The sequence below is a fragment of the Eubalaena glacialis genome, chromosome 15 (assembly GCF_028564815.1).
Source record: "Eubalaena glacialis isolate mEubGla1 chromosome 15, mEubGla1.1.hap2.+ XY, whole genome shotgun sequence".
NCBI classification, from domain to species: Eukaryota; Metazoa; Chordata; class Mammalia; order Artiodactyla; family Balaenidae; genus Eubalaena; species Eubalaena glacialis.
In genome coordinates this window covers 75,410,653-75,424,661 of record NC_083730.1, presented here as the reverse complement: position 1 = coordinate 75,424,661, position 14,009 = coordinate 75,410,653, and the positions used below count along the sequence as shown (strand labels likewise).

General features: G+C 53.8%; 1 protein-coding gene across 1 annotated transcript; it reads left to right on the top strand.

Annotated features, from left to right (window-relative positions):
- The first annotated feature begins 194 nt into the window (after positions 1–194).
- Positions 195–13,824, top strand: MMAB (metabolism of cobalamin associated B). Its single transcript, XM_061169449.1, has 9 exons — positions 195–348; positions 1,482–1,543; positions 2,957–3,050; positions 5,727–5,784; positions 7,531–7,603; positions 7,853–7,950; positions 8,275–8,339; positions 9,865–9,924; positions 11,346–13,824. Exons 1-9 carry the CDS (start codon positions 233–235, stop codon positions 11,443–11,445), a joined length of 726 nt encoding a protein of 241 aa, XP_061025432.1. The 5' UTR covers positions 195–232; the 3' UTR covers positions 11,446–13,824.
- The last annotated feature ends 185 nt before the right edge of the window (positions 13,825–14,009 follow it).

The following is a 14,009-nucleotide window of genomic DNA, read 5'->3' as shown; positions in this document are numbered from 1 at the left end:
GCTTGAGCGTTGGCCAATAGCTGTTGCTAACTAAGTCCTCACGAGTTTCCCCGCCCAGCTCCTTCCGTGAACCAATGAGAAACAAGTCTCTGGGAGTGTCCCGCCCTGGGGAGAGCGCCACGGACCAATGGAAGATGGCGGCTGATGGGTGGCGCGGCCGGAGGTAGGTGGAGTCACCCCGGGATCTGGACGGGAGCCTGGCAGGGTCAGTCCTCTACCAGAGCCCTGGAGCATGGCTGTGTGGGGCCTGGGAGGTCGCCTTGGCTTGCGCGGGTGCCTGGGCGCCCGCAAGCTATTGTGTCCCCGTTTCCAGAGCCGCGGCCCCCAGGGCGTGGAAGACGGGGACAGGTGAGTATCTGGCTGGGAGGGTAACCCAGGCACCTGCCCTGAGTTATGTTGTCGCCGTGGTTACGTCAAACCGCTGGGAGGTCACCGCAGCAATCGCCAGGTGACGTCCTCTTTAGTCGTGACGTCACCGTGGCAACGTGGGCTCCGTGGAAGCCAGAGACCAAGGTTTCTTGGCACAAGACAAGTCCAAACGAAGCCCAGCATCCATCAGGACAGGGCATATCCCATGTGAGCCAAGAGGGTCATCTTGCCTGGTCTCACAATCAGGAGGGGCCTCAATTCGGATCATAACCTATCTCCAAAGCAGTTTATACTTTAAGGCACAGAGATACACCAACGCGGTCTAAAGATGGCTGTCATCATATACCTTGAAACTTGCACCCCGTTCCCGGACCTCAGAACCTGACTTAATAATGGATTAATCTATTTCACAGATCCAGTAATTTAACCTTTGAATAACCTTCTAATGTCACATTTTAATGTTGAAGTCTTTATTAAAGGTGTTGCTATTTGAAAATGCCAGTTTTCGAACCCTGTTTTGGCAATTCTCCATTTCGGAGTATGCTTGAAGCTTTATAGTATGGAAATAGCCCAGGGTTTTTTCCCTCCAAGAGTCCCTGGCTTGGTAGAGCAGAGGTAACAGTTTTGGGATGTCGAATAAGATAGTCTTGGGCAAGAATCCCAGCCCTACCGCTTCTTCCCTTGGTGACCTAGGAGGGTGAGTCTCATCCCGTCAGCTACAGATTCCTCAAAAACAAAATGAACATCATAGGTAGTGCTTGGGAAGATTCTAGGGATAATTCAAGGAGATAATGCCTGTAATTCACTTAGCACAGTGCAGAGACTATGGAAAGTGATCGATAAATTCTTTCAGCCAATATTTATTGAGCGTCTGCATTGAGCAATGCACTACATCAGCTATTCTGCAGATACGGGTGTGGCAAGACACAGAACTTGCCCACAAAGGGCTTAAAACTAAGAGGAACGGAGGGGAAAGATTTCAAGAGATCCAAGCAGAAGGGGGTAAGTGCTGCCTCTAAGGATATGGGTAGCAAACTGTGACCCACTGAAGGACGTGCCCCACTGTATACGCCATCCTCACTCATCATCTCTTGATGTTTATTTCTCCTTAGGCCACAGCCTTCCTCGAAGACATCCAAGCTCCCCAAGATCTACACCAAAACAGGAGACAAAGGTAGGGTGGGGACAGGTGAAAAATGCAAAGAAAGACATGGTAGATTCCATCTTAAAGTTCTTCCAAATTCTAGGACTTCCCTGGCAGTCCAGTGGTTAAGAATCCACGCTTCTACTGCAGGGGGCATGGGTTCGATCCTTGGTCAGGGAACTAAGATCCCGTATGCCACGCGGCACTAGAAATTGATGGAAAATTCTGGAATGAGAATTAAATAAATAATACCTTTAAAATATATTTTTTAAAGTTCTTCCAAATTCTTTGCAGACATTAAAAGTATGTGACAGATGTCAATAGGCATCACCCAAATGTGATGTGAAATGAAAGATGCCCAAGATATATTAAGTGATAAAAGCAAGTTGCAGAACAATCCAAATAGTTGGAATCCATTGGATAAAAGTGTGTGTGTGTATTTATATGTGTGTTCAGGTATGCATAGAACATTGTGAAAGGTTATACCTTGGACTGTTACCTGGGAGAGAGATTGAATTGTGGGAGAGGGGAATGAACAGACGGGCTTTCATTGTTTCCTGTACAGACTTTTATTCTATTCTATTATTTATTTTGTAATGAGCATATATTGCTTTGATAATTAAAAAAAATGCCAGAACATAATGTACAGAAAAAAAAGATGCAGAAGAACATATCATTCTAAAGTTTTAAACCACGCATGGACTTCCCTGGCGGTCCAGTGGTTAGAACTTGGCGCTTCCACTGCAGGGGGCGCGGGTTTGATCCCTGGTTGGGGAACTAAGATCCCACATGCTGCGTGGCACGGGCCCCCCCCCCCAAAAAAAAAACCATGCAGATTACCAGTATTTATTGCTTTGGGGGTATATTTATGTAGTAAGAAGATAAAAACATTCATAGATGTACTTAATGCCATTGTACACTTAAAAATGGTTAAAATGGCCAATTTTACATTATGTTTATGTTACCACAATAAGAAAAGAAAAGATGCAAAGGGATGACAGTGTTGACGCCCTCCAGCCAAAGACTCCAGGGACGGAATTCCCTGGCGGTCCAGTGGTTAGAACTCCACGCTCTCACTGCCAAGGACCTGGGTTCAGTCCCTGGTCGGGGAAATAAAATCCCACAAGCCAAGTAGCGCAGCCAAGAATAAATAAATAAATAAATAAAGCATATCAGGAAAGAAGTGAGGACAGTGGTTACCCCTGGGGAGGGAGGCAGTGACTGAAAGCGGGGACATGGGGGCTTCCAGGGTGAGGCTCATATTTTATTTCTTGATCTGGATGCTGATCACAGAGGTCTATTTCAGTTAGTAACAGTTCATCAACTTGTACACTTACGATTCGAGCACTTTTCTGTGTATGTTATCCTTCAAGTGGAAAAATGCTTTAAAAGAGCATATCAGGAAAAAAACTCTTTAATTTGGGCAGCAAAACATTTTCACAGGGTTTTCCAGCACCTTCACTGGAGAAAGGAGACCGAAAGACGACCAGGTGTTTGAAGCCGTGGGAACTACAGATGAATTAAGTTCAGCCATTGGGTAAGGGGGACGGGATTGGTCTTGAGGTTAGGCTTGAGTTGGTCGTTAGAGGGCATGACTGATGTGCAGCTCTCCAGAGTACCCGCCAGTCCCAGAGGCTGCCAGCCCTCGATGAACCTTCCTTGGCCTGTGGCTTCCGCCCCTCACCGCGTGATGCTGCCTCGCCCCCCCATCCCTGCTCCCTCACTGTGCTCGTATGTGTGTGCCATTGAGGTGCACGTGCTAAGTGACAGGTGAGTCGAGCACAGTACACAGGGCATCAGACATGATCCCTTTCATGAGGCTTATTTTTTAAACAAGCGTATACACAGCCAGAGTTTAGAAGGTGGACTCAGGGAAGTAGTCAGGATCGACCGGGCCATGCTGGTGTAACAAACAACCCCCACATTTCGTGGCTTACCCCACCAAAGGCGTATTTCATCCTCTCACTTCAAGCCCATCGTGGGTTGGGTATGTTTCTTCTCTGCCTGGCCTTCACTCTGGGACCCAGGCTGGTGGCACAGCCTCTGTCTAGAACAACACCAGTAATTGTGGCAGAGGGAAGAGAGATCACGGTGATGCCCACACTGGCTCTTAAAGCTTCCACGAAGTGACACGCCACCTCTGCTCACATTTCATTGGCCAGAGCCAGGGACGTGGACACATGCGACAGCAGCAGGGGTGGGAGGGGCTGCAAATATTTGAGAACAAATTTCAGGCCACCACGCTCAGCAAGCTGTTGGCAGCGTGAGCTGCAGATATTATAAGTACTAGTTCACAAGTGCTGACTCGGCCTTGTGGGTGAAGATCATGGTAATCAGACAGACCTGGGTTCAAATTCTCTCCCACTGCTGACTGGCTGTGTGACTTCAGGCAAATCACCTGGCCTCTCTGAGCCTCAGTTTCCTATTCTGTCAAATGATCCTAGTAATAGTATCCAATCTCATTGGGTTCTTGTGAGGATGTAATGAGAGAACTCCATGTTTCCCCCTTAGGACAGTACCTAGCACCAATCAAAATGCTAGCTATTATTATCATCATAATTATTAAAACTTACCTGTTCATGGTCATCATTTCTCAGTGATGGGCCTAAGTGAGGTTCTCAGGAAAGATAATGTAGCTAGTCTGCCAGCAGAGGAGAGAGGGCAGACCCCTTGGTGTATGTGGGAAGGGTGTGGCGAGGGGGAAGTGCACACAAGATGAAGTGGGCAGAGGGGCGGGAAGGCGGGTTCTAGCATCGGCTGTTTAGAATTAGCAAATCAGCAGGCCATCATCCCTCAGGTGATGTGGTGCAGGGGACTGGCCACAGCTCAGTTGTGGATTCTTCCGTCTTCAGATGTTGGCGGAGCATCTGCGTGTGCCAGGCTCTGCTGAGCGGGGAGCCTCAGCCCTGCCTTCATGGAGCCTGCGGTCTGGGGGTTGCAGTGCAGTGGGGGGGAGCGGAGCAGACAGACGCTAGAGGGGCAGCCACAGGTGGTGGGAGCGGGGATGGAGCGAGCATGGGGAGGGGTCTCCCGCTGGCCTCTGTCATGGGAACATCCTCGGTGAGCAGATATTCCCGAGCATCTCCAATGTGCCAGGCCTGAGGTATACGCCCCCTCCTCACCGTCCAGAGGGGAAGACTGACGCCGGACAGCTTACGTGTGTGCTTATTTAGTTCTGATTGTAAGATGGGCTAGAAGATGCACAGTAGTTCTTCTTTTGCCCTTTCAAAGCCATTCTCCTGTGCCTGGGAGGCTGGCCTGGAGATGGTCTCACCCCGATTCCCTTGTCCTCTGGCTTTAGAGTTGGTCCAACCAACGGGCAGCACCAGCAGGAGATCGGACAAGGGTGAGAGGGATGGGGGTATGTGTGACCCTGTCCCCAGCCCTGTGTGGCTCTGGCAGTCGTGGGGCTCTCCACTGCTTTCTCCCAGCTGCCCAGCTCCTGGTGGTGGCCTCTGCCCGGAATGCAGCTCTCTCCAGGGTTGGTAGCGCCTTTGGCCCTCCCTTGCCCCTTCAGGCTCTTGCTTTTGCTCATCTCTGCCATCCATCCGCAGTTCCCATAAGCCTTCCCACTCTGTCAGTAGTCCCTTCGTGAAGCTTTCCTCCAGGAACCTTTCAAACACACCACTGTCTGTTCCCAGCCAGGACCCCAACTGGTACAGAAGGGGGTGCAGTGTTCTGAGGGAGGCCAGGGCCACAGTCCTGACCTGCATCGGGGGCACTTTGATTTTCCTGCCCCACCCGGCCTTACCAGCGAACTCCTACTCAGCCTTCAAAGTCTCACCTCCAGCATCACTTCCTCCAGGAAGCCCTCCCTGAACCCTAATCAAGGCCAAATATCCCAGGACTCTCACCCTTTCCTTCAGAGCACTGACCTCAGTTTGCAACTTCACCGTCAGTCGTGTGACATCTGATTCACATCTCCCTGTCCTGCCTAACGGGGCCTGTGTCACCTCTGTTCATACTGAATCACCTGGACCTGGCCAGAGTAGGCGCTGAAAGAGGAGTTGTTGGCTGGATGAGCGGCGAAAAACAAATACCCCCAACCACATGGAAGGTTACGATGTTCTCAATGTCAGCAAGAAAATAACGGCCTTCCTGTGATAGCTCAATTAGCAAAATGGCCAATCCCCTGAGAATGTATTGCCTTCCAGCAAGACAAGGCCTGGGGATGTTATATTTGAGGCAAATTCTTTTTCCTTCTTCCTCACAGGTTTGCTATGGAATTAATTGCAGAAAAGGGCCACCCGTTTGTGGAAGAGCTTCAGAAAGTGAGTAACATTGTCTCACCCCGAGCTGGGATTTTTCAACTCCGAGGCCTGGTGGCCATAACTGGATTTGCCAACTGACCATCACTTCCTTTCTGCGTCACCTGGGACTAGTCCACTTACCCTCTGTGAGCCTCAGTTTCTTCATCTGTAAGATGGGGACACACAGAGATAACCCTCCCTCACAGACGAGTGGTGAGGTTTGCCCTCAGAGAGGGAAATGTGAAGGGCAGTGGTCTCAGCCCGGGGCAGTTCTGCCCTTCAGGGGACACAGGGCAATGTCTGGAGATGTTTTAAGTTGTCACAGTGGAGGGGGAGGTGCTATTGGGATCTAGTGCGTAGAGGCAGGGATGCGGCTAAACATCCTGCAACGCACAGGACAGCCCCCGTGACAGAGGATGACCTGGGCCAAAGTGTCAGTGGCCCTGAGGTTGGGAGACTTGAGAGGCCCAGCTGTCGTTAGCCCTCGGCAGGGGGGATGGTAGGGTTCTTAGAATTACTGTTCTGTTCCTTAAGAGGCAGTGGGGGCTCTGGCCCACAGAGAGGACTTCAGAAATAGAGGCAGGGCCACCACCCCCAGAACATGGAGAATGTACCCGGGGTTTTAGTCTGCGTGTTGACCTGAGTCAGCTGCTCCCTGGAGGGTCAGCCCTCAGCCTGCTTCAGTCCTCCAGGCCAGGCTGGAGCCCACTGGGGCCCCTGGGAGCAGACACAGGGTAGTGAGGGGCTGCAGAAAGATGGGAGGCCTAAACTGCTGGAACATTCTATGAATGAGGCACCTCCTGTATGAGAGAGACTGGTCTTCGGCCTCATAACGAGGAATTGCTGGCGTCTACAGTGGTCGTTTCTGTCTGCCGTGCTCACCTCTGAGCGGGGTTTGCAGAGGGAAGAGGGGGTCAGTGGCGTGATGAGCTCCTCCCTTGCTTTAGACCACGTCCTTTGGGTAACAGTTTCAACATCACCTCCTCCGGGGCCTTCCCTGGCCACCCCTGCCTCCAGCTGGTGCCTCTCCCAGGCTTCCGCAGCTCCTGTGCTTCTGCCTCTAAAGGCAAGCATCACCAGGAGTGTGGCCTGGGCGCCCCAAGGGCGCAGACTGTGACTTGTTCAGCTGGGTGCCCCGCCTGGCCCCCGGGGTGAATGCTGCAGGTGGCCGGCGGCGGGGTAGTACTGTGACGCCCCTTTCCACCGGAAGCCACGGGGACACCACGAGGTCAAGTCACTTAGGCAGAGCCTGCTGCTCGGCGGCCCAGGAGGGTTCCAGCCCGCTCCCGGGTGGGCACCGCCTCCTCTCACCCTCCGTGTCCTGCTCCCGGCACTGCCACGGAGGCTGTCTCGTCAGATGCACAGACCTGTCCTGTATAGTTTAAAAAGCACTGTCAATTTGGGTCTCTCCGCCCAAGTGTTATAGGTTAGAAAACCAAGGCCGTCAGTTTAGAGAAAAGAAAAAGACCTCGAAGGGCCCTGCACGTGGGAGAAGAGGGTCGGGGTGAGAAGATTCCTCCTGACTATCCCTGGGTGCTTGACACTCCCCGTCTGCGTCACCCAGGCGTTCCAAGGGAGCCAGGGCCCCTCCCAACAGGGCAGACGTGCTGTGCTGCAGGTTCAGACAGAGTTTGCTGATTAGCCTTTAAACGCCGGCTCCTTAGAGGTCTGACAGCTCCCGGCAGGCCCGCCCCTGCAGTGGACGCACGAGGCCCCCGCTTGGCCCGCATGACAGGGTCTTCACCCACGCCTTGCATTCCTCCCCAGATCCAGTGCTCCCTGCAGGACGTCGGCTCTGCCCTGGCAACACCGCGCTTCTCAGCCAGGGAGGCTCACTTAAGTAATTCTCTCCCTGAACCCGCTGTGTGTGCTCAGAGGGCCCCGGGGGGCCTGGGCCCGTGGGCGGGGGGAATGACTCTCTCCTGGGTGTCGCCTGGGACCCCTGTCAACCTGGCCTGTGCAGCCTGAGACGGAAGGTCCCTCGGAGCCAGTGGAATGGTTTGCGGGCACCCAGGCGGAAGGGCCGGGGGTGGGCTCCTTGTGATCCTGGGGCAATGGCCTCACGGCCATGTCCTCCTTGGCTCCACAGAACATGCCACGTTCGAGGCAGGGCCCATCTTGGAGCTGGAGCAGTGGATCGACAGATACTCCAGCCAGCTGCCCCCGCTCACGGCTTTCATCCTGCCTGTAGGTACTGGGCTGCCTCAACCTGGGGGTGGCTGCGGGCCAGTGTGTTGACCAAAACACACAGGCAGGGATTCAGCGCCCCCCCTTTTAATTTTTAACAGCGACAGAAGCTGTCCCCCAGCCCCCAAGTCCCCTCCAGACCGTCACGGCTCCCTCCCCAGTCCTGCCTGCTTTGGAGAGGGGTACCCAGTGGGTGTGCCCCTGGAGACGGAACACTGCCCGTTGTGGGCGGGGCCTGTGTGTCCCTCCGTCCATCCAGGCTCCCTGCCTGCAGTGGGCACCCTCCCCCCGCCCTTCCAGCCAACACCTGCTTTCTCCTTTCAGTCCGGAGGCAAGAGCAGCTCCGCACTGCATTTCTGTCGGGCCGTGTGCCGCCGAGCTGAGAGACGGTACTGGGGTGCGGGGGCCGAGGGAGCGGGGCCTGGGCAGAGAGACAGTGATCCTGACGGGGGAGGGGGGGACAGCACATCGGGATCAGAGCTTGTGCGGAAGCAGGCAGCTCCAGGAAACGGGTGGGGGAAGCCCAGCGGGTCTAGGTGATTATTTGTAATTATAATAACACTCACGTGGTATGAAATTCAGGTGCGTATTCGGTGAAGACTCCCTGTTCCTGGGGTTAATTTAAATGGTGGGGTTGGTCTCAGCTGAGCAGAAAGGATTGAAAAGCTCCACACCGTAAGAGCTATGAGGGAGGGTACTTGGCACCAGAGTGACCCAGCCTGGGACTGGGCATGGGGGGTACTGGGGGCACAGTGGACAGAGTGTCCGGGGTGAAGGGACAGCAAGGGCAGAGGTGGCAGTCTGCATGGAACACACACAAAGGACGCTGAGTGTCTGGTCCAGAGTGAGGGGCGTGAGCCATGACGAGGCTAGAGGCTGAGCTGAGGCCAGGCAGGGCAGGGCCTCATGTGCCCCGAGAGCTCTGCATTTATCCTGAGAGCCTTTATCCTGCGAGCCATTGATGGGTTTTAGGCCATGAGATGACGTGCTGGCTGCTGAGTGGAGAAGAGCCCAGACCAGCCACCTGCTACCCCAATCCCCCAACTCAGAGTCAGGAGAGGAGGGACCCCCGCCGCCCCAGAAGCTCCTGATAGCCTTTTCAAGGAAACTTTAAAAGAGTAATTGCAACATCTCCATTTACACCACTCATAGGCCAGGCTGCCACCCAGCTTTACAGAGAAATGGGAATAAAGCCCTGCTTTATACAACTGGCAGGACTGTGCTGGGCACTTTGTATCCATTATTTCATTGATTCCTTGTGGTAACCTTGGGAGAGAGGTGGTGGCAGCCCCCACTCTACTGGAGTCAGGACGCTGGGGCTCAGAGGTGACACCGTGGCCAGGGCCACCTGGGTGGTCCATGGCAGTCTGGATTTGAGCCCAGGTGTGTCTGCTCCATACCTGAGCTCTGTCCATAGCCCCATGTCATAAAGATTTCACTTATCATGAAAGGCTCTTGGGGCCAAGTGGTTCCTAAAGTGACACTGAGTCACAAAAGAGCTTCAGCTTCAAAAGGAAAAAAGTCATTTGTACAAAGCTGTCCACATCAGCAGTGCTCATAGTAGCAAAAAATTGGAAACAACCCAAAGGCCCAACATCAGGGAATGGCTGAGCAGAGGAGGGGTCCTGAGGACACCAAACCCGTGCCCAGGTGACAAAGCCCCTGGGGCGGGAGACACAAACCTGGGGCCTCGGTTTGGGGCGCGCACCTCCCAGCAGGGGTTATGTAGCAGAGGCGACGTGCATGGAGGGGCTGCCAGCTCGTTGGCGCTCAGCAGACAGCACCATCTAGAGTGTCTGCACACAGACTGGCGAGGCTGCAGCGGGAGTGAAATGCTGGCTCAGGACGCAGCTCCTGCCCCCAAGCGTGTTGAGCCCGTAACATAGCGTGATGCTGTGTTTCCTCCCCTTCTAGCGTGGTGCCTCTTGTCCAGTCCGGTGAGACGGATGCAAACGTGGCCAAGTTCTTAAACAGGTACTCAGATGGGATCTGGAGAGTCTTTCTGAAAAAGTAGGCACTTCGTGGCTCCAGCCCTGGCTCGTGCGGCTCCAGCGTGGGCCAGGCCAGGACTGAGAGCTGAGGGACCCCAGGAGCTGCCTGGGGTCCAGAAAGTGACCTCACAGCCAGGGTCTGGCCCCTTAATGTGGTCACTCCTCCCCCAGGACATGGCCTGAGCTTTGATGGCCCTGACCAGCTCCTTTCCTCCTGGGAGGGGAGTGAGGACCGTTCTGTTCATGTCACAGTAGTGATCCTGGGGAGCCTTCCAGCCGTGTAGGTTGTGTGGGCTGAGCCAGTTCGTTCCCTTAGCAAGGAAGGCATCACCGCGCAGATGAGGAACCAGCATATGACAGCTCTGCGGCGGCGGGGGGGATCACCCAGAGCAGAGTCTCTTCCACTGCCCAGTCCCCCACCCCACTCCCAGAGAGACAGCCAGGCATCAGGAGGAGTGGGGTGTGGGTCAGGGAAGGTTCCAGCAGGACCTGGCATGGAGCTGGCCTCAGCGGGTAGGGTTGGGGCAGGGAGAGAAGAGGAGGGGTGGGGTCAGTACGGCATGGAAACAAGGGAGAGCACAGGGCAGCTTCGCAAACTAACTGCCAGCCCCTTAGGGGCAGGCTCGCTGTTTCCTCTCCTGTTTCCCTCCCCACCCACCCCTGCCCAGAGGCCCCATCACCGGTGGGTCAAAGAAAGAAGGGAGAGGGGCACTAGGGTCTAGCCCACTAGAACATTCCAGGCCAGCGCTTCTCAACCGGGATGTCTGGCAATGTCTGGAGACAAGTGGGTAGGGGCCAGGGGTGCTGCCCAATGTCCTACGATGATGCACACAACAGCTCCCTCTTCCTGCCACGAAGAATCACCCAGCCACAAGGAATGATCCCGAATGTCACTAGTGGCGAGGTTGAGAAGCCTGCTCTAGGCTCCCTCTACTCAAAGAGTAGACCAGCAGCACCAGAATCACCTGGGCACAGTTTAGACCTGCCAAATCCTGGGCCTGGCCCAGCCACTCCTCCCGAATCAGAATCTGATCTGCATGTCACCAGGATCCCCAGATGACTTGTGTGCACACCCCAGTTTGGGAGGCACCAGTCCTGTTCACTGGAAGGTGCAGAAACCAGGGAGTGGCCCAAAGTCACCAGCCCTGTGAGGTCGGACAGGGTAGTGGCCTCATCCTGCAGGACCCGCCCCAGCCCTGGCGTCAGAGTCGGGCGCTGGGCTCTCAGGAAGCTGGCCTCGAGCGCCATCCATCAAGCCCAGGTTGGCTGAGCACCCGCTGTCCCACCCGATGCTCCCAGGGCACATGACTGGTGTTTCTTCCTTGGAGGCTAATACAGGGAGGACCCTGTTAGCACTGATCTCTCATTTCAGATCATTCCATTTGCCTCCTTCTGCCCCTCCAGACTCAGTGACTATCTCTTCACGTTAGCCAGATACACAGCCATGAAGGAGGGGAATCCAGAAAAAATATACAAGAAAAATGACTTGTCGGACCATGCCTGAGGCACGTGGAAATAATGGAAAAAGGGAGCTTTGCAGACTCCTCCACAGTGACAACAGGAAAGGAAGACTTTGCCCTCATGTCCTGATCCCTGAAGATCTCACCCAGAGGGGCCAGAAGCTGGTCTTTTGTCCAGACTCAGCTTCCCCTCAGGGCCCCGCCACTTCCTTCAGGAGCTGAGGCCGGTGGAGAATCCTGCCCCCTCCCCTGGGCTCTCCTCAGCCTTCCAGGAGGTGGGAATAAACCCAGTGTTGCAGGAAAGAAAGATAAAGTGATTGCTTCATTGAGGAGCCATGAAGAAAAAAGAATAAAAGTGGGAAAGGCTTGAGGGGTGTGTGTGTGTGTGTGTGACAGAGAGATGCCCTCCACTGGCAGTTCTGGCTGTCCGAGGATTTGGAATGGTACCAGAGGCCCTTGGAAATGTAACTGTGATTTACCTGTGCCAAAGGGGCTTTAAAATGTCACATTTATAAAGAGGAAGGCAGACAGGATTTGGAGTTTAGTCACCTCTGAGCCACTCATCAAGGGGGAAAGACGGCTGCAGACTGACAGGCGAGGCCTCGGAAACAGTTGGACTGAAGTGCGTGTGTGGCGAGGGAGCAGCCCGGAGAATCTTCTCTAAAGGGGAGCCTTCCTCCATCAAGAGACGGACACCCCGGGGAGAGGAACACCACCACTTTAAGGAGGGCATGTCCTGCCCGGGCAGGTGGCGTCTAGGGTCAGAGGTGAACTGCGTTCAGCTTCAGACTATAAGCTCTTATGTTTCCAGCGAGGCTGACGCAGACCAGACCGACTTCTCTGATGTTGCACTTGGCTGGTTTATGCCTCTGAGATCCAGGCCACAGCTGTATTTTATTTCAGTTGTCACTGCTGCTCCCTCCCGCTATGAAGTGACCTTGCCAGTGCCAGCTGTGTCCTTGGGAAGGGGGATATTTATAAAGGGCGAGGAGGCAGCCCTGAGAACCTGAAGGTTCCACGCCACTAATTGCAGGAAACAACTTGGGAAGGGCAGGCTCTCACTAACTGTCAGGGCGGAAACGCCCAGTGAACTCCATCCAGCCATCATTTATTAGCCTGAAGCTCGGAAGGCTAGTCCCTCCAGCCATCCTTGCCAGCAGTTAGGAAACATTAAAATGATGAGTTTTGTGCTTGCTTTCGCTTTCGTTCTTAACCACCTTACCTGCTCATTTTGCTGGAGGAACATCATATCTCGTCCCTTCTGGGTCCTTTCGTTCCTGGACTTGGGCAAAGTGGCCGAGGTGCAGGTGACCGTGAGTGAAAGTGAAAACCCTCCAGGAAGTGGCCCCGGCCAGCAGTTGGTGCCAGGTCTGGTGCATGGTGGGCGCTCGGCCTGTGTGAACAGAACTGAGAACATTACAGAACAGGCTAAAGGCGGTTCACTGTCGGGCAGGCACTCAGGCTGGACCGGGGAGGGTTATGTTCCAAGAGCTCACAGCAGATCCATCAAGTGACTAGATCCTGCCCACAGCTTAGCATCTTCCCGGAAGGAGCCGGACCTACATAATAAAACAACAGTCCCACACCCCACCGTAGTGAAACATCTGCAAAGGACAAGAGAAGTTCTTTGAGTAGATACAGCGTCCTCACGGGATGATCTCTGAAACAAGGCCTTTTCCTGTAGCCAAATCCCCTCCCCACCAGCCCTTGCTGGGAGGGGCTGTCGTAGGCCAGATGGTAACTCTGGGTTCCCAGGCCCCGCGCCCCCTGCATCGTCCCTTCCACCAGCAAACATCCTGGAGAAACAAACACCCCTGAGAAACGTGCAGGTGCAGGCATGTCCTGTGCCACTGACCTGGGAAGAACTGAGGAGGCCTGCTGGGGAGGGGGGTTGCCCAGGGGATGGGTCAGTTTGAAACTTTGGCTCCTCTGCTGTGCCTTACCATAGCCATGTGGGAGCTGGAAGCAAAAGGAAAAATGTGTTCACCCCGCACACTTATCAAAACATCCTCCCCGGTCTCGAACCCAGTGGGAAAAGTTAATGAAAGCTCCGTGATCGAAACACATGACTATACATAAAGCCCGTTTGCAACCACTGTCAACCCTCGTAAATGGTTGTCCGCATCCCACAGCAACGCAGGTCGGGAGAGAAATGGCAGGCTGTTTTTATGTATAATGGTGATACCTTGTCGATCATAGATTTTGTTTTTGCATAAATTTGATTTTTAAAAATATCCCGGTGAGGGACTTCCCTGGCCGTCCAGTGGTTAAGACTTCACCTTCCAATGCAGCAGGTGTGGGTTCGATCCCTGGTCAGGGAGCTAAGGTCCCACATACCTTGTGGCCAAAAAAACCAAAAACAAAACAGAAGCAATATTGTAACAAATTGAATAAAGATTTTAAAAATGGTCCACATCAAAAAAAAAAAAATCCTAAAAAAAATACTGCAGTGGAATAAATTCTGTAAAAAAAAATTGCATGAAAGTTATTTCTCTTGCTTCCTGGATTTGGGATTTTCCCATACATTTTGCACCCAAGAAAGTGCTCCACCTGCCTCTCCCTGGTCCAGGTCTGGCTCTCAGGATCGTATTTAGGGCCACAGTCAGAG